The 23,892-nt window shown below is 48.7% G+C and overlaps 1 protein-coding gene across 2 annotated transcripts; it reads left to right on the top strand.

Annotated features, from left to right (window-relative positions):
* The first annotated feature begins 5,043 nt into the window (after positions 1-5,043).
* tnfrsfa (tumor necrosis factor receptor superfamily, member a) lies at positions 5,044-22,138 on the top strand. 2 transcript variants are annotated; one of them, XM_067258430.1, is made up of 10 exons: positions 5,044-5,268; positions 14,517-14,685; positions 15,443-15,574; positions 17,023-17,134; positions 17,315-17,448; positions 17,570-17,659; positions 17,781-17,827; positions 18,100-18,396; positions 18,566-18,602; positions 19,497-22,138. In XM_067258430.1, exons 1-10 carry the CDS (start codon positions 5,239-5,241, stop codon positions 19,832-19,834), a joined length of 1,386 nt encoding a protein of 461 aa, XP_067114531.1. In that variant the 5' UTR covers positions 5,044-5,238; the 3' UTR covers positions 19,835-22,138. The 2 variants fall into 2 exon arrangements, with proteins under 2 accessions (XP_067114531.1, XP_067114532.1); XM_067258431.1 differs by lacking the exon at positions 15,443-15,574.
* Positions 22,139-23,892: the final 1,754 nt, after the last annotated feature.

The following is a 23,892-nucleotide window of genomic DNA, read 5'->3' as shown; positions in this document are numbered from 1 at the left end:
GAGTGTTTTCTGTTGCCTATGGCCTGTTTCCCACTGCTCTCTCTCTCTCTCTCTCTCTCTCTCTCTCTCTCCTTCTTTCTGTCTTCCTCAACATCTCTCAATCTCCAGCTTTAATTTGTACTTCTCATTTCCTTGCTTTCTTCCTTTGACCATGTGTCATGCCCCACTTCTCATTTTATCTCTCTCTCTCTCTCTCTCTCTCTCTCTCTCTCTCTCTCTCTCTCTCTCTCTGTCTGTTCTGTCTGTCTGACTAACTATATTTTTGTCTTAAGCCTTTCCTCTTTTTCTCTGTTTCTCCTTCTCTCCCCCCCCCTTCTGCTCTCTCTCTCTCTCTCTCTCTCTCTGCTAATGTATTCAACTCATCTTTCTTAACTCCTGTCACACTCTCCTTTTGAATCAACTCAATAAGCACTAATCTACACCCACACAGCAGTCAGAGGCGCAACATGTCCTTTCTCAAAGAATGCACACACACACACACACACTCACACACACAGAGACCCAACCCCTCATTCTGTTCACTAAGCAGTATAATCCTGTGATTCGTTGAGGGCCTCTCTTGCATTTATCTGGTAAGGGAAAAAAGAGTCAGGTGACTAATCAGGCCACATTACATAAGGGGCTTGATCATTCTCCTGACTGAATGACTCCCTCCTCGGAATCCAGCCAGGTGCCAGGGAGACGATGTGACGTCATCGCCCCACTCCAGCACTGCACAAACAGGCAGCATTCCATCTGTGGTCGAGACCGAGCCCTCACGTTAAATAACGCTGCACTACTCCTGACTGAGCCAGACTAAACCAGTCAGGTCTTCCCTCTCCCTATCCCTCTGTCCCTTCTCCCTATCCCTCTGTCCCTCTCCCTATCCCTCTGTCCCTCTCCTGTCCTTATCCCTCTGTCCTTCTCCCTATCCTTCTGTCCTTCTGCCTATCCCTTTTGACCCTCTCCCTATCCCTCTGTCCTTCTCCCTATCCCTCTGTCCTTCTCCCTATCCCTCTGTCCTTCTCCCTATCCCTCTGTCCCTCTCCCTATCCTTCTGTCCTTCTGCCTATCCCTTTTGACCCTCTCCCTATCCCTCTGTCCTTCTCCCTATCCCTCTGTCCTTCTCCCTATCCCTCTGTCCTTCTCCCTATCCCTCTGTCCTTCTCCCTATCCCTCTGTCCTTCTCCCTATCCCTCTGTCCCTCTCCCTATCCCTCTGTCCCTCTCCCTATCCCTCTTTTCTTCGACCAGAACCCCGTCCTTTAAGACACCGGGCTGTCTCTTCTCTAGAACCATCCATTTTCTACCAGCGTGTGTGAGTCTGTGTGTGTGTTTAGGTGTGTGTGTGTCTGTGTTTTTTATGTGTTTTGCGTTGGGTGCATGTGTTGTTGATGTTTTGAGTGCGTGTGACTCACGCTCCACTTCCCCTGAACAGGGACGACAGGCAGGAGCAAGTGGAATCTCCTGCCTGTCGGCCTTGACCTGCCTCTCAGCAGACCTGTGACCCTACGACCTCTCACCCTTTGACTATAAACAGACTTGAACCCGCTCCTCTCTCTCTCTCTCTCTCTCTCTCTCTCTCTCCCCTCTCTGTCCCCCTCTCTCTCTCTCTCTCTCTCTCTCTCTCTCTCTCTCCCTCTCTGTCCCTCCCTCTCTCTCTCTCCCTCTCCCTCTCTCTCTCTCCCCTCTCTGTCCCTCTCTCTCCCTCCCCTCTCCCTCTCTCTCCCCCCCCCCCCCCCCCCTGCTGGAGCTGTCTCAGTGTGTAAGCGGTTCCAAAGTTAGAATCGGAAGCCCGCGTTCCTCAAAACCCTCTCCAAACGTCTCGTGCTTGTGACCGGCCACCGGGGCTCTTGACGTTCCGGGTCGGGAGTGAAAACGTCGACGATATGACGCCCGGCGTCAGCCAGAGCACGACGACCTTTCCTGCTGCACCCCGAGTGGAATGCGAGCCGGCGTGAAGGGAAGCTTGTCCAGTGTGAGGCTTCACAGACGAGTACAGTTTTACAGCACTTGATCCGTGGGCAGAGTGCTGACAGCCTAATGTCACGACTGCGCGGTTTGTGTAGCTTGCCACATGTCTGGTGGGCACTAACTCATGATCTCCCTGTCTGCAGGCCGTCGTTCCCTCAGATGAGTTAATGTGAGGGTCTAACTCTTTGATTCTCTCATCTGATGATAAGTTAGTCTGACAAGGAAATTATTGATTAACCTTTTCGGTCTCCTTTGGTACTTTTGCGTGTCTAATAGAATCAAACAAATGTTTAACCTCCATGAAAGTTTCCTGTGTAAACAAGGGAGACCCCCCCTTGTTTCAGGGTCAGCACCTGTTTGGTTTGGAATCAGATTGAGCGGTTCACACTACCCTCAGAGTTTCTTGTTTGTTTACGTCTGATTCTGTACGCCACATTTGTAGCATCAACCTGATACCAAAGTGGGTTGTCTCCAAGCGGCCAATGGTGTTATATCAGCCAAGTCAATCTTTTCAGCTCCAGACAAGGTACGTTTAACAGAGTTGGATATGACTGAGGTTCTGCAGAAGAAGAACACCACAACTCCGCAATTGTTAATCAATATGATTTTGCTTGGCAAATTGTGACGAGACTGTGAACCGTGAGTGGTGACTCATTTCCAGAAAGTGGGCTAGCCGCATGAAGTTCCTTTGAAAGTGAGTCTGCAAGCAGTGGCCCAGAACCAGGTGTAAACACGTATCGCTGTCTCTGAGAGGAAACACAGCTAAACCAACATCTAGATACTCTGCATCCCTCTCTCTCTCTCACTGTCTCTCTCGCTCTCTCACTGTCTCTCTCTCTCACTGTCTCTCTCTCTCTCACTGTCTCTCTCACTCTCTCTCTCACACTCTCTCTCACTGTCTCTCTCTGACTGTCCTCTCTCTCTCTCACTGTCTCTCTCTCTCTCTCCCTCCCTCTCTATCTATCTTTCTCTCTCCCTCTTTCTCTTTCTCTCTCCTTCCCTCTCTCTCTCTCACTGTCTCTCTCTCTCTCACTCTCTCTCTCACACTCTCTCTCTCATTGTCTCTCTCACTGTCTCTCTCTCACTGTCTCTCTCTCTCACTGTCTCTCTCTCTCACCTGTCTCTCTCTCTCCTCCCTATATATCTCTCTCTCTCCTCTCTCTCTCCCCTCTCTCTTTCTCTCTCCTTCCCTCTATCTATCTCCCTCTCTCTCTCTCTCTCTACCTTCCTAAACAGCCACAGAAACAATACCCAGCAGGCGACACCAGATAAGTTATTGACGCTCAGGAAGGTTTTCCTTCCTTTTATTTTTGGTGCCTTTTCCTCTGCTGAACACACACACACACACACACTTATATAAACAAACTGCCCCTCGCCACCACTGTAGAGCCCTCTATCTAGCTTCCCATCCATCCACACAGGAAATGCAGGATTGTTGCAGGGCGACATGTTATATAATGACATTAACGTGATCACTTTCAGGAGATTGATTCCATGGATCATCAGTGGTAAACAGGACATGTCATAGAATGATTGTTGTGATGGATTGTTGTCAGCAGAAACGGTTGAGACGTTTGTTGGGACAAGCTAATGATTGTTGCCTAACTGGCATATTGTTAGAGCAAAAGGTGCTCAACACAATGCTATCCAAATTGATTGGCACATGAATTCCCAAATCATCTGCTCATTGATGTTTTGACAAGGACACATTGAGTCATAGCCAGGAGTCAGAACATGCTATCATCCAGACCTATCATCTACTTCCTGTTTTGAGCACGTAGTCAAATTAGTTCATAAGTAGGAACACAGGATGCTTTCTCAGCGGAAAAACTGTTGCAGATTTCCTAGAAAGTATTAATCTAAAACACATGTTTTGATGTTTGTCCTTTGAATTTTTAGCAGAGGATGCAGCTGCTCTTGAAGTCATTCTACAGTCAGTTTATCTTCAGTAGTAGCTTAACTACCTAATTCATGTCCCAAATCCTATGAAGAACTTCACACTGTGCATGGTGATGTCATGAACTCATGGAATGCTTTCTTTCAACTGACCTTTGAAATTCAAATGAGACTTAATTACTTCAGTCAAACATAGAGACTCGGTGTGCGTCAACGTCATCGCAATGCGAAGACTAAGCCCCCTCTTTCAGCGTACCAGGATTAGGTTTTCCACCGGCAAGCCACAAGCATGAGTCAAGCCTTCAGGATTCTTGATGGTCTCCCACAACTCTCACTACAGCTACACTTAACTGTGTGTCTTTGGTGTTTCTTTTCACAACAGCGAGAGTGGTGGTCAGACTTGACCACCAAGACCAGCCTACTGGTCAACAAGTAGAAAAGGAGATGTGCAGGTCTATAAACTTGCACGTTTACCAACTTTTTGTCAATTTGGAATATTTTTCTTACTGGAATTCTGTTGCTTACTGACACAGTCTTCTGCAATGTAAATACACTGTTCTTAATAAAGAGTCTATTAGGGTGGTTTAATTAAAGCCTGCTTAGGACAAAAAACGTTACTGTAAATATATGGGCAGGAGTCAATCTCATGGCGCGAATGGACATTTTAGCCATTTACAATAAATCGTGTCCTTACTTAGTCACGTGTTGGTGATTTCACATACCCTTGCATCATTCTGTCTGACGGGATGTTGGCAGGAAAACAAACTATGATTTAGAATCACACTCTGAGGTGTGGAATTCCCCACGAAGGAAATTGTGCTAATAAGAATAATTATATAGTACAAATGACAATTCAGACTATGCACAATATACAATTCAATAAGATTTAATCCCAAAGAATGTGTAATTAATTATGTACCGCATAGGCACAGTATTCTCTGTAGATACGTATTCCTCCTCACTAAGACGCTTACCTGATTTAGCACAATAATTACGAAATGTAACAACGCAAAGTTGTTTACTTTTGAGCCGTTTTTGTTGTTGTTTGTTTACAGTCTTAGTTTCAATAATATGACAATCGGATGGGCTGTATACCCTGCCCTTCCTAAAGGAGTGATTCTGATTGGCGACCTGGCTGACGTCAAACTCCACTTCAACTTGGGGAAGACGATTCCTTGTTGGCTTCTGTCGCGAGTAGTCGGCACCAGCTATCGTTTCCTTATTTGTGGGTTAAAACTACATACCAAAAGCTAACTTGCTGACAGACCTTTTATGAGTGATTTTTTTTAAGGTGTCATATTTTCCTGTAAGGGATTTTGAAAGTTTGTTGATCTCTATAAGAAGTTAAACTGGTGGATTGTCGCGGCGCGCTGAGGCGCTGAGTTCCAGGATGAACTTCGGTCTGGCGTTCATTAATTTGGTAAGAAACTAACAGGTCATTTGTAGTGAAAATAGTATGTATACTATTTAATTTTAATAAGTTATATATCGGTAAATAGGCAAGTGTAGGTTCTATATGACTTTATTTTCTAAATATCGTTCTTTTCCCAGTCCCTGCGAATGTGAAATGCATGAAATGAATGCACTGAAGTTACAGTAACTGGTCTGCTACTCCATTCTTGAATTACTCAAAGTAACTTTTTTTGGTTCAATGTTATTTTGAGCTCGTACTGAAATGGGTAAAGTCACTAGCAGGTAAAAACAAACCAACAAAAATAATCAAAAGTGTTATGGAGTTTTCGGGAGAGGAACAAGCGGCTGCCGCTGCTGTAGCAGTCATCGGGTTTCAATCTCAGCCTTCGATTCCCATGACATTTCGGGGGCCATGACTCTTTGAAGTTTTGAAGGACTTTGAGAATTGTGTGGGAAAGTTGCAGTTCAACCTTTTTGCATTGTCAATAAGAGTCTTTAATAGTATCCTGTTTTGAAGAAACATTTAGTAGCCGTATAGAACCTCAATCATGCAAACTATTGAATAGCATACTGTGGTTACTTGGCTACTTGAGTTGTACAGTACCGACCCTTCCCCCATGACAACAGTCACCATCTGCTGTTGGACATTATCCCACTCTATCAATGTACACCTCAAATCTGCTTGACGGCTACATTGTCCCAGAAAAGTCTCACTGCTAGGCTTTGCTCTGTGTCCTTTCAGGAATACGTTTCCCAACAATATCATATCACCTTTGGCAAGGATCTGAATACGCTTTTCTGACACACAGATGTGTAGCCTTCAGATTTTATTCAGACAAAAAGCATTTATTGAGTTATTTTTAAATTAAACTCCAGTTAGAAAGACACAGTCATGTTCCAACTGTTCCCACCAGGTTTAATAAATTGTGAATCTCAGTGAACGGTGCCAAAAGAACGTTTATTTCACACAGAGAGGCCCATTCACAGCTACAGTTGTTTTTTCCAGCCATGGTGCGCCAAAGCTTGACACTGTAAATGTGCTCTCAGTCAAGCCAGAAACACTTCACCTTGTAGACTATAAAAGGCTCACTTGATTTGACGCCAAACCTGTGAGAAATGATGTGGTTCAGGTAGGCTCTTTATTCGTGACAAACTGTCATCAACAGTCACTCAAACTGACCGATCGCTCATTTGTGTGTATTAAAATTAATGCCTATGTGGGCCCGCATAGGCATGTCAGAACTTTCACTGCATGTCTTACTTTGAAGAGGGCCTAGAATTTGTTGTGGACAGCATATCTCGCCATTCCAACGCTGTTTTAAGCCATACATAGACACAGTACTTCATCTGAAGGTCTGGTCTGGGTGCCTGCAAGATTTGTTTTGTTTAGCCTATCTCATCTGTAAACAACAGAACGTTCTGGAGTCTTCTACACAGCTCCTGTTGCTATGGGACAAGTCTGCGATTGAACTTTAACCCCACTTATGGTCCCACCAGTGAGATTGCTCCAGTGGAGTCTACGTGCCGACCGTTGTGTAAACTTCCTGTGTGGACTACATAGATTGGCAGATATTAGCGGCATCACATCAGTCAGCCTTGCTCCAGAGGGCTGCCGTAGCCAGGCTCATTTGGCCCATGTGCGATTACTATCTTGTGGCCGCTTACCGTTCTCCTGGGTGTGGGGCGCACACAGGAAGCTTCTCCCCGCTATCTCTGTGGGTTAGAGCCGAGATGAGAGGCCATCAGGGAACAGGAAGCTGGCAGGGGAGCTTGGGGGGGGGGGGGGGGGGGGTTGAGGAGGCTTGCTGGAAAGCGCTGGGATCAGTGGATGACACAGCCGGGCATCTTCCAAGCACTTTTACAGCCTTTTATTTCTGTCTTTTCATCGGTAGCACAGTCGGGGGGGGGGGGCAGATTGGACGGCAGGGAAAGAGGCGGGAAGACCAAGCAGGAAATGGCCTCGGGCGGATTCGAACCCAGGCCCCTGCGTTAGGGCACTGGCCTCAATGTACACACACACGCTCTTGACCAGTGAGCAACCCCCCCCCCCCCCCCCCCCCCCCCCCCCTGTGTGGTGGTGTAGCCCAGTGTTGGTGTCACATGAAGGTCGCATGATGCAACTCTGTGCAAGTCTCATGGTTATTGAGAGCAGTGTTGGTTAGTGGTTAGGGCATGTGTCTGCTTCGTAAAAAAAAAAAAAAAAAACTATTTTTTTTCTTTTTTTTTGTTTTGTTGACGACATTGGTTAGAACACCTGTGGCCATATCTCTTTGATGAGTCACTCTTGATTTGAGTCAGTCGTTCACTGGCAGAGGGAGTGGAACATCTCTTATGTCTTTTGTTTATTGCTTTCTCTCTGCCAGGCCTGTGTCTAGTGAGAGCTTGACGACAGGCCTCTTAAGAGAGCTCAGCCTTCGAAGCCTCTGAAGTCGCTAATGTAACAAGTGTTATACCGAACGGGTTTCGTAGGAATGTTTAGTGAAATCAAATGTGCGGTGGCTTTGTGTTCTGTTGTCAGTTTAACCGACCCTCCTGGAAAAGCAGACGGATTGTGTTCAGAGCTTTTCAGACGCCTGCCGTCGCGTCTTCAGACGCGTCGGGAATATACCTTGAAACTGGAGTTGATGTTTTCTTATAGCCTCATCGCGCTGTAAATGAGCGAGTGCTAATCGATTCGAGCCAAGTCTTTCTCAAATCGAAATGATCGAAAATGGTGTTCCCCCTATTCCAAGACCTTAAGCCGACCTGAAGAGTGATCCAATCTTGAAAGCACCCCAAGTTTGTCCATAGGCTTGGATATTGTTTACTTTGCCATAAATCACAGTTGAACAAGGCCACTTAGCTCCTGTAGACCTGCTGGAACAGACACATATTCGGAATTTTTGCTCTGATGTGTTTATGGCCAAGGCTTTAAAGTGCCAGTACTTCAAAGGGTATTTTATTTAGAGACACCATTTAACGGAGATAATGTGATTGTCTTTGGGGCAAGGTAATGAATTCCAGGGAGACTTTGCCCCTCTGAGTCACACTCCCTTCCCTTGTCTGCTCTCATTCCATTTATTTTTTTCCCACCATTCGACTGTATCCTTTTAATTGCTGCTTCTTGCTTTCATCTTGACATTTCCACTTGTGTGTGTGTGTCGGTGTGTGTGTGTGTATATATATTCCTTATAAATATATATGTAATTCAGGCATGGCGATTTGTAAGTCTCTGTTTCTAGTGTAGCATGACTCCTCCAACTGACTGTGAAGTGGCTGGATGACTCAATAGTGGAAAAGCCTTTTTCATTTTGGCCAACTTGCTGTTGTCAGTGCCTTGACATCACTATTTACTGACCCGACTTTCCCCCCTGTGGGTTTGTTGAGAACTCCAACCGTGTGAAAACAACTTGTCTTTATCAAACATTCAGCACTGCTTTTTCTCTCTCTCTCTCTCACACACACACACACACGTCACTGACGCAACCGCTCATGAAATGTTTTATGTGGTCGTTCAGCGCCTCATTGTCAGTCATTTCAGCAGCCACAAGTGTGGCTTTCCAAACAGGAAGACGGATTCTATCTCGCTATCGTCGCGTCGAGGCTTTCTCGAGGAGAGGTAGCCAACCTGCCTGCGCGCCCTTTGCATAGCTGTGATCAAGCCTGCCTCACCTTGAGAAAACTGTGTGTGGGTGGGTGTGCGTGTGTTTGTGTGTTAACGTCCTCGTGTGCTTGTGTGTGGATGTGAGTCGAGGAGCTGTAGCTTCCATGAGTTATAAATACCCCGCAAAGCGGATGTGCTCCGGCGCGAGGCGGGCCGGGACCGGGGCTGGGCCTGTTCTAGGGCTGACAGGAGGAGGGAGCAGTCTGGGAGCTCAACCCGCCATGAAGCCTCACCATTGTCTGGGGCTTCCTGTACGGGGCCGCCTGAAAGGAGGGGGCTCCCTGCTTTCACACGCTCTCACCGATAGGCTGCTCTGCGCCGGCACCGTGCCTCAGCGGCGAGCGCGCGCACGCCGCTGAGGCACGGCGCTTTTTCGTTATTTCGTTGAGCGTCGTGACCGGGGCAGACGGGGCCCGCGTCTCGCACGCCTGGAAATGTCGGCGTTTGTGTTTAGGAACGCTTTCACGACGTCTTCCGAACACGAGTAGAATGTGGCCCGCGCCGCGAGCAGACACCGAGTGGACCGAGTTGCCGGAAGCTTCTCTCCGTGCTTTGGGTCACGTCAAAACACAGCAGCTACTTTGGTGCAAGTGGGTGTGAATAAGTATTAAGTGCCTCACAGGGCTGATAGCTCCAGGTTTAGTAGGTCTGACTGGTTGATAAACCCTGGTTCCTGGTGTACCAGGGGGTGTCCAGGCTTCTCTCTGGATGTTAGTGTTCACATGTGATTGGAGTGTGTGCGAGGCGGCTGTTTGGGAGGGGCCAGGCTTCAAGGCTGGGGGGAGCAGGCTGTAAAGAACTGCTCCCCCAAGCCACAAACACTGAGGAAATATGCAGAACATATACAATATGTCAGAAAAATTTATCGCTGACATTCAGCGAGCGCATGCCCTCTCCAGACGCGAAAAGATGGAGACACATGCGAAGCTTCCTCTGAAGTGAGATGTGGAAGGTTTTTCTTTTGAGAGCTGCACAATGGTTAAGATTTTATTTTTTTCCCCCCACCATGCAGGCTTAAACAACAATGTGTGAGAGGAATTAAAGCCATGTCAAATGGGGTTGTAAGACTCGCGCGAGCTGCTGAAAACATCACATGTTAGGTTGGATTCCCAGGCTTCGGAACATTGTCCTGGAGGCTGTACTCCTTCTGAGGTGAGGAGGTTCGGTTCAAGAAAGCAGCTCTCTGTCTTGTGTGTTTTGACAGTGTCGTCTTGTGGTCTCGAAGGTACCTCTTTTTGATAGTTGATGACGTGGGAGCTGGGGTGAGTAATATCGGAACAGTGGTTGTTGTGTAAACGTCGACGCCGTGGCAGTGATTGACCCCATTGAGGCCCCGTCCTTTTACAGTAACTTTGAGAACTCTTCCAAAGGACCAGTGCGCTCTCATTGGCTCATCTCCCTCTCCGCCATATTTTCCCTGACATATCCCAAGCTAGATAGAGTGCCTCGCCTCTTGTGGTTGTGTGTGTGTGTGTGTGTTGGTGCGTTAGTACACGAGCATGTGTGTACTGTACCCTTTCCCTCCTATCAGGACTGTCCCTGTGGGATAATGGATGAGGGTGTAGGAGGGTCTAATAGGAAAGGCCTGACCAGCAGAGCTTGACCCCCCCCCTGACCCCACCCCCGGGCCCCCTGCCTGCCGTGACTCCTGGACCGGAACCCAGGGTGTAATGAACTACAGCATGCTGCTCCTTATCAGAGAGCCGTGATTGAAATCATCTGTCCTGTACAAAACACGGCACCTCGCTCAGCCCCATCCTGGCCCTGTGTCTGTGTGTGTGTGTGTGTGTCTGAGAGACCCTTTCTCTGAAATAATGACGCTCACTGTAATCCGGGGACGAGAGTGAGTACATTGATAAACTCCCTTGACTGAAAGGACATCCTGTCACTCATAAACGCTACCTCAGTGCTCGCGGCATGCGTGCCGTCAGCCAGCCAGGGCAATTTGGAAGTACCCAGAGCAGCGAGGGGAAGCGCGGGGGGCACGGCGGGCTGTGTGGACACACAGGGGCTCTATCACCGCCTCGTAATGTACATGAAGGCTGTAACAGTCGGTCTTCTCGTTCAGGAGTCCACGCAGAATACAATACACACAATACGAAACAAGCATCCACTAATTACCCTGAACCGGGGTAACAGTGAGACACTGTTACCGAGAGGTCTACAGTTCACTCACCCTGAGGAAGAAACGGGACTGTACCACTGGGGCGGAGGGACTGGTTGGACTGTACCACTGGGGTGGAGGGACTGGTTGGACTGTACCACTGGGGTGGAGGGACTGGTTGGACTGTACCACTGGGGCGGAGGGACTGGTTGGACTGTACCACTGGGGCGGAGGGACTGGTTGGACTGTACCACTGGGGCGGAGGGACTGGTTGGACTGTACCACTGGGGCAGAGCTGTAGCGTAGCCAGCAGAGAGGGACTGTGGCTGGGGGCTCTCTAGTCTGAGGTTAGTGCCACCCTCTGGTCACCCATGTGACTGGGTTACCCCACCACACTGCGGCTGGTTGTTTTTAGTGTGTGTGTGTGTGTGTGGTGGCAGCTGCGGCACTCGAGGCAACCTTCTACTCTAGCTAACAGTATCATCTGTGTAACCTGGTTGAAATCAATTCATTTTTTTCTAGATGATGTACAATACTATATTCCACTCATGCACATTGTGTTGTTATGGTAAGACGCACCAAGCGTCACCACAATAGCTGCTTTAATTGAACCTTGGTTACCAGGCGAGTCAGTGACAAAAACACATTCTCACAATAACGGCCTGGTGAAAGACAGAAGGCCTCATGTGGGGATTTGGACATGAAAACGAAAAAATTCCGGACGGGACCAAACAAACACACCCACGACGAACAGCGTCAACAGGCACAGCGTCGCATCGCTGCATTTTTCCCTCATCGAACCAACTTCTTCCACACTATCTATCTGGGAACATTTCCTCTGTCTCCGAGCGTTTAAACGAGGGAGGAGAACAGGTTTGTCTGCCGGGGGCAGGCTGCATGGAGCCGTCGAGCGATAGACAGGGCCAGGAATGTTCGGAGACAGGAAATGATGTCAACCCCTTTCGGCCTGCTCCGTCTCGTTTCCGCGACGTCGGCCCCTGGCTTCATGGATGGGACACCTGGCTTTTTGATTGCGCGCGGTTGCCACGGTGACCCGGCTAAGCGAGGGAACCGATGGCAGACGGCGTGTTTGAGCGGCTCTGGAATCCGTCACGGTTTTCACCGGCGTTGCCCCTCCCTGACGGACCAGGCCCTCTATGGAAGCTAACTCTGCAGGCTGCTGATCTCTCTGGCCCAACCGCCAGACGGTTCGGTCCTGGGCTGTTTTCCAGTCTCACCATGCACACACACCCTCACGCTCTCCTTCCCTTTTCACACGCTGTTCTCCCCCCCCCCCCCCCCCCCCTTCTCCTCTCGTTCGTCTTCTTACTCACACACTACACACACGCAATCGCATACATCCATGGCTTTTATTCCCCTCGCCGTAATACCCTCATTCTTTTCATCTCAACCTCTCCGCGTCGCCCCACTCCTCTCCCTCTGTCCCTCTCTCTCTCTCCTTTTGAGCTCCCCCCCCTCCCTCTCTCCTTCGCTCTGTGTGTGCTTGGAGAAATCTAAATGGTGTGATTGTGAGTGCTCTGCCGGTCGTCTGCCCCTCCACTCTGCCTCCCAGTGTCTGTGGAAAGTCTGACGTGAGCAGGGAAAGGGAGAGAGAGGGAGAGGGGGGGGGGGGGAGACAGCCAGAGCGCTGTGCACTGGCCAGGAAACTCCTTGTGAACAACAAGGCATGGCTCGCGGCCAGAGAGAGTCCACTAGGAGCCTGGTGTCAGAAGACCTTCACAGTTCCTAGTCTCTCTCTCTCTCTTTCTGTCTCCCTGCCTCCCTCCTCTCTCTTTCTGTGTCTGCCTCTCTCTATCTCTCTCTCTCTCTCTGCGCATTTTTCTTTCTCTGCCTCCCCTTTCTCTCTCATGGTCTGGCCCTTCTCTCGCTCTCTCTCTTTCTCTCTCTCTCTCTCTGCCGTCCTCTTGATTCACTCTACTACCCCCTCTCTCTCCCTCTGTCTCTTAGCCTGCCTCTTCTTCTGTTTCCACCTCTGCCTTTCCCTCTCTCCACCTGTCCTGGGTGGGGGACCAGGGCGTGGGCACAGAAGAGACGAATCTTCTCAAACTAGGCCGCTCGTTTACACGGCAGGTGTCGCGTTGCGTTTGTGGCGCTTCGTGGCGGTGTCGCATGTCCGTCCAGTCAAAGAGCCGGGGTTTAAGAATGTGGGTCATTTGAAGTAGAGGCACTAAAGCGTGTTGTTCGCCCGTGAATGGAGGCCTTCTCACAATGACACGGTGAAAAGCGCGTGAATAAACACTGCTGCCTGGGGGCCTGGCTAAAGTGCTTCGCCGTATTCTGCTCTGACCTCCTCCTATACACGACGGTCGTTATCCAGCACATGAATGGATAACCGGAATCACATTCGATACGGCTAGCTGGGGCTGAGACACCTTATCAAGCCCTTTGTCTTTTTTTCCCCTCTTTCTCACTAGAGATAATGGAATATGCAACATGTCCCTTGATGTTTATAAGTGGACTGCGAGTTCACCTCAGTATATTTGGATGTAATAGTAAAAGACGGTTATCTCATTGTCTGCAACAGACAATCTTTCTTCTTTTTTTTCTTTTTTTTACTGACCTTACCCTTATTCTTACCCCAAAAACTCTAATTTTCTGCGTTACCAACTGTGCTGATTGGCGTAGCCCCAAGTGAATCGTAGTGTGTGTGTAGCATGGCGCTACGCTGGAAATCCATCATGACTGCACTCCAAATTAGCTTTCCTTGCAGATGTTCACATCAGATGGTTCAAATTAGAGCCTAGATTACTCACACAACGTTTCTAATGGGTGCTCACACTGTCCACCCTCCTGGTGTGTGTGTGCGCGTGTTGTATACACTCAAGCCTGGTGTGTGTGTGTGTGTGTGTGTGTGTGTGTGTGTGTGTGTGTGTGTGTGTGTGTGTGTGTGTGTGTGTGTGTGTGTGTGTGTGTGTGTGTGTGTGTGTGTGTGTGTGTGTGTGTGTGTGTGTGTGTGTGTGTGTGTGTGTGTGTGTGTGTGTGTGTGTGTGTGTGTGTGTGTGTGTGTGTGTGTGTGTGTGTGTGTGTGTGTGTGTGTGTGTGTGTGTGTGTGTGTGTGTGTGTGTGTGTGTGTGTGTGTGTGTGTGTGTGTGTGTGTGTGTGTGTGTGTGTGTGTGTGTGTGTGTGTGTGTGTGTGTGTGTGTTGTATACACTCAAGTAATTTGAACCTCTTTTATTCTCCGCTTCTTTCTCTCCTGGCTACACCTCTTCCCCCTGCTCACCTCCCTCTCTCTCTTTCTCCCCCCCTCTCTCTCTCTCTTTCCCTCTCTCTCCCCCTCTCTCTCTCTCTTTCCCTCTCTCTCCCCCTCTCTCTCTTTCTCCCCCCTCTCTCTCTCTCTTTCTCCCCCTCTCTCTCTCTCTTTCCCTCTCTCTCCCCCTCTCTCTCTTTCTCCCCCCTCTCTCTCTCTCTTTCTCCCCCCTCTCTCTCTCTCTTTCTCCCCCTCTCTCTCTTTCCCTCTCTCTCCCCCTCTCTCTCTCTGCGCTACAGGTTTTGGCTCTGCTGTCCTCGTGGCCGGAGAGCGGTTCTGCGGAGCTGAGCGTGGCCTCCCAGTGGGCCGGGGATGTCCGAAACCGCACGCAGGTCAGCAGACACAGAACCTGCGTGGAGAACCAGCAGTACCTGCACCAGGGCCTCTGCTGCCTCAACTGCCAGGCCGGTAAGGAGAACCAGAACCCTGAATGGAACCTAGAACCATAAAGGATAAATAACAACCCAGGATGTTCTTAGACCTTAGGGAACCTCAGGGCCTTGGCGCTGGTCTCATAATCACAAACAGTTGTAAACATGCGGACACGCCTCTTTAGAAGCGGTTGTTACTTGCTGAAGGGGTACTGCCTCTGTAGTGTCAGCTGTGTGGATGAGTTCCCATGATCTTGATCTCTGTGAAGCTTCGCATTAAAAACGAAAATAAATGTCCAAGAAATACATTGTCCAAGATCGTACAGTCGACTGCTTCCCAGAAATGTGAAACAAGGTTAGGCGTTGTGAATTAGACTCAATAGGATGGCATTACCCTACATGGTTTTCATGTGTGGCTAGTTAGTTTGGGAATGTCTACAACTTTTTCTCTGTCTCCCTTTCTTTTTCTGTCTCTCTGTGTCTCCCCTTCTCTCGTTATCTTGCTGCATCTCATATTAATAGACTTTCCTTGACACGGATTAAGACTAATCCCTAAACACTATTTCAAGACATTGCATGCACGCACTTCAAAATCATATACTAGGATTAATCTGTGTTCTAAAACAAGCGGCAATAATGAAGCGTGATCCCTTGAACTTGAGCGTTCAGCATGTTGTCTGCTCATTCGTCGTTGTCCTCGACGACACTCGGGCGGGGGGGATTTGAACCAGGGACCTCTTGATCTGCCATCAAGCGCTCCCACCACTAAGCTACGACCACGTGTGTTCCCGCAGGTACCTATGTGGAGAAAGCCTGCGAGGGAGACCTGGAGCTGGGCAGCTGTCTTGCTTGTCAGCACGGCCAGACCTACACGGAACACTCCAATGGGATGAGCCGCTGCCTGCCGTGTATTCACTGCCGCAACGGTAAACCCCTTACATTTACATTTAGTCATTTAGCAGACGCTCTTATCCAGAGCGACTTACAGTAAGTACAGGGACATTCCCCCGAGGCAAGTAGGGTGAAGTGCCTTGCCCAAGGACACAACGTCAGTTGGCATGACCGGGAATCGAACTGGCAACCTTCGGATTACTAGCCCGACTCCCTCACCGCTCAGCCACCTGACTCCGCTTACGACTCAGCTCGGCGCAGAGCCAGGCTCCAGGGGAGGCTTGCTCCACCTGACGTGGGGTCACTTCCTGTTCTCTCCAGCAGTCAGACACATCTCGACTCTTAACCCTCGTGCTGCCTTCGGGTCACATGACCCAAAGGTTCACAACGAACCATCGTTGTGTTTACCCAATTGTACCCAATACAAAAACAAATAAATAGCATTTTCTTTTAACCTTCGCAATGTGGGGGGTCTGAGACAGCCCAACGGTTAAAAGAAAATGCTTCACTTTGTTTTTGTATGCGGTAAAGTTGTCGCAATACGACGGTGGGTCACAATGACTGATGGGTCAGAACGACCTGAAGATAACACAAGGGTTAAGACCCACGCTACGGTGCATGTCGAGGTTCATAATAGTCGTGTGTTCATGTTGGGAGATTTTTTTGTTGGAGTTCGATGGCGTTGTTGTGAAATATACCTGGCCTTTTTCCTCCGGTCATGTTACGTGAAATCAAAACAGTTTGCGATATTGTCCCCCACTTTTGTCTGGAGACATTTTATAGCGTTATGTGACCACAAAATGAAGGACGCCCATTTTTTCACCTTTTTCTCCCATGTCTTTTGTGGTGGCATTTGACATTTAGTCGAGACTTTTGCTTGGGTGAAAGGCTGATTATGTGGTTGTCTTTTCTCTTCTTTTAAAAGCCTGAAAACGGAACACCCGATCTTGTGGCGTGGCATGGCCTAATAGGGTGTGTCTTTCTTGTTTTGTTTCACACACTGAATGCAAGTGTATGTTACCTGTCTCTGGAGATTCGCCTGATTTGGTGTGTGTGTGGTGTGTGTGTGTGTGTGTGTGTGTCTAGCTTGGCTGGGTGTGGTTGTGTTTTATTGTCTCCCTCACTGTGTGTCTTTGTGGCTCGTGAAAGGCCCAGGCTACAGAGGGGGGACTACAGTTACAAGGGAGGAGGCACGTTTTGTGCTTAGTCATTGAGGTGTTGAGAAACGGCATCGAATTGGTGCCCTCCTCTCCCCACGTACGCCTTCCTAACCCCCGCGGAACGTGAGACGGCAACAACAACTTTTGTTTTCCTTTTCGTTTTTTCATCTCAGTCATAAAAAGAAAAACTCTGCCTAGTTACCTTTTAACGTGGTTTTCACTTCCTTGTCACGTAACAGCCGGACAAATTCCTTCTCGTACGGGATGAATCACGCTGTGACTCCAGCGTCACGGTAATGATCCTTGATACTGTGTGTCCACAGACCAGATCAAGACAAAGGACTGCACGGTGACCACAGACACACAGTGCATGTGCAGGAGCGGCTATTTCTGTGTGCCCGAGCAAGCCTGCGAGGTCTGCAAGAAATGTGCCAAGTAAGTTATACCTGTCTTACAAGATACAGTTAAAACTGAATAGCTTCAATGAGGTCGTGAACTAGGTTACGAACTTGTACTACGCAATATTTTTGTTTGACCAATAACTCGTGGTGGGTCACAACCGGGACTTCTTTTGGACCTGGAAAGTTTTCTGAGGTCTGTTTTCTTCTTCTCTAGGTGCAAAACGGGAGAGGAGGAAATCGCAAAATGCACCTCCATCTCCAACACCGTGTGTCGGAAACGGGACCCATCTCCCCCCCTCCGCCCCACCGACCCCCCTCCCAGCTCCTCCACCTCCCCAGAGACCATAGGTACACACTGCGCTCTCTGTAGACTGGGAACTCGGGGAAGAATGGTTTTCCTTTTTGAACAGCGAAGCATTCATAGTTCATGTCCTAACAATGCCGTCTTCCTGTTGTCCCTCCTGAACAGTCGTCCCTGTGGTCGTGGTGCTTTTATTCCTGGTCATTGTCCTCGGCGTCGGTGTTTGGTTTCTGAAAAAACGCTTTTGCGTGAGCCCATGTGAGTGCCAACTTTTCCCCAACAGCACATCACGCAGCGCTCGGTACGACTGTAGCGTGTTGAAAACGTTGTTGTTGTTGTTGAAATGTCGTTGTTTTCTGACGCTGTCCTTTCGATTCAGGTTCACAGAGTCAGTGTGACTCCAGTGAGATTGTCAAAATTCCCATTGTGAGTATTTCTGTGTGTAAACCACGTATTCGGTGTGGTGTACGCAATGAAAGTGGACCAAAATTTACAGAAATTATATAATGTATCCAATTTTGTTTATACTCTGCATTTGGTGACCAATTAACTTTAATTCCGTGCTGGCTCTTTGCATGTTTTGATTCCACCACCATGAATAATTATGAGCAACCTTTTGTTGCGTTTTAAACCGAGGTTGTGATCTATCCATAAAGTTTTATGAGGTGTTGATAGAACCTTCTCCGTCCTTCCGTCAGGGTGAGAGCGCTCCCACAGCAGAGGAGAGGCAGAACTGCCAGAACGCCGGTCTGGAGGGGAAGGAGGTGCGCTCCGAGTTCAGGCCCCTCCTGCAGGAGACAGGGCAGGCTGGGCTGAGCAAGGCCTCCCCTCCCCTGGAGGATGAGGACCGGGGCCTGGGAGACAGCCTGCCTAACACCACCAGCTCCTCCCAGACCAGCCTGTCCGCCATGCCCATCAACACCACCTCCTCGGGCTCCGGCAACTCCCCCAGACCGAGCCCCTCCACCAGGCCCAGACTGACACCTGAAGTCGGGGTGAGGACTGAGAGAGTGTGAGGGGGGGTAGGGGGTGGAACAGGAATGAGAGCAGAGATATAGGGGATGTCTACAGGAGAATGTTATACAGAAGAGGAATGCTCTTCGGTCGTTTAAACAGTTTTTTTTTCTCTTTTTTTCTACTCTTGTCGTTTTTTGTTGTTGTTAGGATGATCCTCTGCAGAGCAAGCTGGTGCCCCTTCAAGGTACGTTTCCCAGGCTGTGCAGGGCAGGGGGTGGGGGGGGGGGGGAGGGGTGTGCCTGGGGGGCATTCACACAACACACACACAGCTCTTCACTCGTCCCCTCGTCTCACATGCTGTAAACACATGTATCACGACTTGGGCCGTGAGCTTCATGAGACATGAGGCTGTGGTGCGCCTACTGGAACAGTCCATTGTAATTGTGAAAGGCACCCTCCCTGCCTCCCCCCTGTTTACAAACACACACACACACACTTGATCACATGACGATGTATCCTTTGGAGCCTCCAGGGCCTGTGTCAGAACAGTGTGTGTGTGTTTCTGAGAGACTAATTGGGTAGAGGTAGAACAGCTTAGCTTTGTTGGAACCTATTTCCCTGAAGTGCTTTGTTTATCTCTCTCTCTCTCTCTTTGTCTCTCTCTCTCTGAGGACTGAATAATTTGATGTGAGGAGCACTTATTTACTTAGTCCTCCACGTCATTGTAATCTAGTTATCTCTGTATTCAGTGGTTGATTGGTTTATGAGTTAATTCTCTGCCTCTACAAGGATAGTGACAGTTTTGCTTCTGGATGACAAGGAGCTCCATTGTGAGGAGGGCGACATGGAAAGAATGGGAGGGGGGGATAACTGACACTGAAACAGTCCGCTATAGTTTCTTGTTAAGTAGAAAAAAAAAGTTAGTTTTTCCGAAGATCGAGATCCATTAGCTAGCTGTGGGAAAGTACCGACAAGCATTCTAGTAATTGCAGTATCTTTTAGGTGGTTTTCTGTGGATGATTTCCAACGAGCCAAGTATAGTGAGTGTGTTAGGGAGACAACTCTCCAAGTATCGCTTGTCGTTTCACCTCACAGATCCTCTAATATTTGTCCTCGTCCTTTTCTTTTGCTCTCCAAGGAGAGGAAACGTCTCTGAAGGCCAGTTTCGACCTCTTCGACAAGCACCTGGAGGTGCAGATCCACAACAAGTTCTTCCGGTCCATCGGGGTGAACGACAACCACATCCGTATCGCGGAGAGCGCCCACCCCAGCGACAAGGTCTACGAGCTGCTGAAGAGCTGGATGCAGAGAGAGGGCCTGAAGGCCGACATCAACGCCCTGCTCCAGGCCCTGCTCACCCTGGACCAGAGGAGGTCGGCGGAGAGCATTGCCGTGGAGGCCATCCAGCGAGGCTTCTACAGGCACGCCGACGCGCCGCCGACCCACCCCTCAGGGGGGGCCCTGCAGAAGAGATGAGCGGACGAAGCCAAAACAAACACACACACGAAAAAAGACGAACAAAGAACGTTTTAGAGAGGACGGAAACCGGAACAGACTTTGTTTATGTGGTCTTGCGAGGTGGCGTTGGCAGCTGAAAGAGAAGCGGGCCAAGCGTCGAGTTTGGCCCAGGTGGTCCAGTGCCTTCAGGAAAATACGAAACACGAAAAATATGGATGCGTGTGAGATGGATGTTGGCCCCATCGTGTTCACTTTGCCAAAGCGGCTTGGTGTTTTATCCACGATTGCCAATTAATTTTCTTGTATTTTTTGCTTGTTTTGAAACATGAATGCATGGGTTATCCATCTCACCGTTTTACACACAAATGGTTTTCTTTCAAAAGCTTAAAGGGTCATGTGTTTTGCCCTTAATAACGTATGGCTTTAAAGCTAAATACATAAAGCTGAAGTAAAAAAACAAAAACCAAAAAAAATTACATATGGAGGAGTTGACCCTGATCTTAAGATGGCGTCATCGCCATATCTTTGGTATTCCAAGTGTCAGCTGGGTGCAAGTGAACCTACCTTTCTCCCCGGCCACTGTTCTGTACCATGAGACAGGGATATTACACTGGCATTAGCTGTGTCACTGAAACTGCATGCATCTCCTTGATGCACAGGCCTGTGGCACATGTAGGTTCTAGAACTACAGTACAGGTAGCACATGCTCGTTGGCATGTGTACTGTTTAACTCGACAGGCAGAGAAATGCAGTATGTTAGCCGTACGCATTCTGCTGTTGACCTGTAGCTTACAGGAAAACATGGACCTTATTATGATGGCTTAAAATGCAGGCTTCTAGGTAAAAACAAGCAAACCTCATTTTGCCATAGTTCGACATGGTCCACTTTGATATTTACATGCTTTTGTGTGTAAATCTGGTCAATAAGTCATGAGGTTGGTGGCTGGACTGAATGTTTGTAGACATCCTTCCTAGGTCTTTTCTATGTTCAGTGTTATTACTCACCCCACACATTTAGTATGGAGTTGTCAGTAGTTATTTCTTTTACAAAAGACTGTCAATGGGTTTAGTCAAATATATTTCTCCAGAACATCCTCAGAACAATTGGAGCCTTTTTAGTTCCATTGTTTTATTTATTGACGTATTTATTTTTACATGGATGCTAATTATGTGTGATTATTTATAACCATAACGGCCCTGGAAAATATAAGCACAGGTCAATTTTGTTTTTTGACTATGCACGTTAGCCACATGGTGGAATAGCCGCGATCAGATCAACAGGTGTAGCTTAAAACTGCGGTATTGAGTTCGAGTCCCTTCATGCCTGACGCGCTGATGGGAGAGTTCGGTTCAGCGAGGCGGTGGAGCAGCGCCATGGCCACAGTTACCAGCACTGTACAGTGACGGTATCACGAACAAGCAAAGCGGTCATAAATATTCAAGTCGTGTCCCCTGTTGAGTCAAACCGGGCATGTGTGGATATGTGTGGCTTGAGGGGGTGGGGGGGGGTCGTGCCCCTTTTCGTGCGTCAACCACGACACGTAACCATAGGTACGCTATCATGGTGTTTTCTCAAAGATGAAGGAAATATTTTCTGGATATCAAAGGTATTTTTTTGTACCTTCGGTCCTGTTTGTAAACATTTCCACCAAGCAATATGCTTATAAAAAAAGAAGTGGATTTATTAGAAAAAAGAAGGATTAAATGAAGTTTAAAACTAACAGACACGTCAACGTAAGAGGTAGATCCGTAGCCCTAAACACTAGCATATTATACTAGGCGTAAAAACCAAGTTTAGACCTTTTTTATGCAGGGAAGAAAGCACACGATGTAAAGAGGAAAGAATTCTATTTTATAGCAAAAAATTACAGTGCTGGCACTGCCATCTATTGACTGACAATGAATAAAACAGTCTGCATCGATTTCTACGGGCCCTATTTTGTCTTTAGCTTCTTAACGCTTAACACGTCCTTTCAAACACAATTTTTCCGTTGAACCTGTCTGATGCTTTTTATATGAAGTATGAATTGGCTTCCGTTAATTGTCTCAACTTTGCTTGGTTTGGTCACGACAGTTGATCCGAGAAGATTATACTTTCTTTTCTTTTTTTTATACTGTAACATGCAAGTCTCACGTTCTTCTCGTATTTTCACTCTAGTTTTACTTGTTTGCTTTTATTTCATATGTTAAGACTTAACACTTTACTTTTACGTCAGTCTTTTTCTCCCTTCGACAATTGTTTGCTTGTTTATGGATTTTAAATGCAAATATGGAAAGGCATAAGTGTATTTAGCCCATTTTAATTAAAGGTTTTGTACATACGGTCTTGAGTATTATTTATGCTAATTTTATATTAACTGCTTTCCAGTGTGATACTGGTGAAGACCCAAATGCAGATTAGTATAGTATTGATTTGATTCACATGACGTCACTGTAGCTTTACGCCGCCATCTTACCTACCTACTCGGCCTTAGAAATGCCTGAAATATGCCTGCTTTTTCCCTCTGTTTCGGTGAAGTTCATCTCGGTGAATTTTGCTCAGGTCGAGGAGGACAGCGACAAAGAAAACTGGGGGTAACAAATAGGCTAAGGATCGGAGCTTCAAATTGATTTTTTTCCGACATATCTCTGTCTCACTTTCTCATTGAAATTGGCAGTGTGGGCGGCCATAGTGGGCGAGATCGGTAGTGCATATGGCTGCTGTCTGTTTGGAAGTGATGTAAGTGGCATCTATGAATAGAACACTCAACTTTTGAATATTGGACATGATGTCATACTAAGCAATGTTGTGATGTCACAATGAGTGTATATCTCAGGGTTGGCATCTGAGAGCCCTCTCTGGGCTCTCTGTTGTCCCTGACTGTACAAGGGAGAGAGGCAGCATTAGCCTCTGGTCCAGGCATACGATGGCGAGGAAGAGTGGAGCGTTCGACCTAAACCGCTGCACCGTCAGGCAGCTGGTGCAGCTGTCCGGTATCCCGTTGGCTCATGCTAGGAAGCTGGTCCGCTTCCGGGAAAGGCAGCGGAGGAGGGCTCGTCTGATGGACGAGGAGAGGATCAAGCTCCGAGTGCAGAAGGAACTGTCCGGGAGAAAGGCGACGGCGCGAAGTGGATCGAGAGTCAGTAAGAGACGGATGGAGCATGTCTCCACGGCGACCTCCGGAGTTGAGGACGCGCCGAGGCTGAGATCGGGCCGACGGGAGGTCGGGCAGAGTTCGCAGCGTAGGAAGACGCGGAGCCAGAAGGATCAGGCTAAGGCCCTGGAGATAAGCCCAGGGGCCGTTCACCGGCCTGGGCCTGAATCGCACAGACTCCTCCTCTCCCTGGGTGACAATGACGGCCATCGACACAGCGGAAGGCCAAGGATGGGGACCCAGGGAAACCCCTATGTGATAGTCCTTGAGTTCAGGCCGCCCACAGACAGACTGCACAGTGCTGTTGACCTGAGGAGCGACACTGAGGACCCAAGCAGCTCTCGGGTCGAACGGGAAGACGCAAAGACCCATTACTCAGTCCCGGAACGTTTCCTTCACACAGACGACCAGCGCTGGCAGGAGCCACATGGCCTGCCTCTCGAGGATCTAGCCCAACCAGAGCATCCAGATCCCCCTAGTCACCGGGCTCAAGGGTCCCCCGAACAAGTGCCTCCTCCTGGGCCACCTCTCCTCACCCCGCAGGGTCCCTCTCCTCCCCACCTGGTTGTCCCAGAGGTGGCCTACCGACCAGACGCAGTCCCCTGCCAGGCAGCACTGGAGGCTGGGCTCGGACAGTGGTTTAAGGAGGCCCAGTGTAAGATCTGCGGTGCTCTTGAAAGGTGCTGGGCTAAGCTTCGGCGTCGATACACGCAACGCCACCACGGCACCGCGGAGCTCCTGCAGAACAGGAGGATCTCGGTTGAGATGAAGCGGCGCGGCAGGAGGAGGAGGAGGAGGGAGAAGAGAGGAGACAAGCTGCGGAACCGTAGAGATGAAGAGATGGTCGAGTGGGACAGAACGAGCCAGGGTGGAGTCTCAAGTCAACAGTGCACCATGCAGTGATCTACAGCTGTCAGGCCTCCATCTTTTAAATACCGTTTG

This window comes from Osmerus mordax, chromosome 20 (assembly GCF_038355195.1).
Source record: "Osmerus mordax isolate fOsmMor3 chromosome 20, fOsmMor3.pri, whole genome shotgun sequence".
NCBI classification, from domain to species: Eukaryota; Metazoa; Chordata; class Actinopteri; order Osmeriformes; family Osmeridae; genus Osmerus; species Osmerus mordax.
This window is presented reverse-complemented; position numbering and strand designations above follow the sequence as displayed.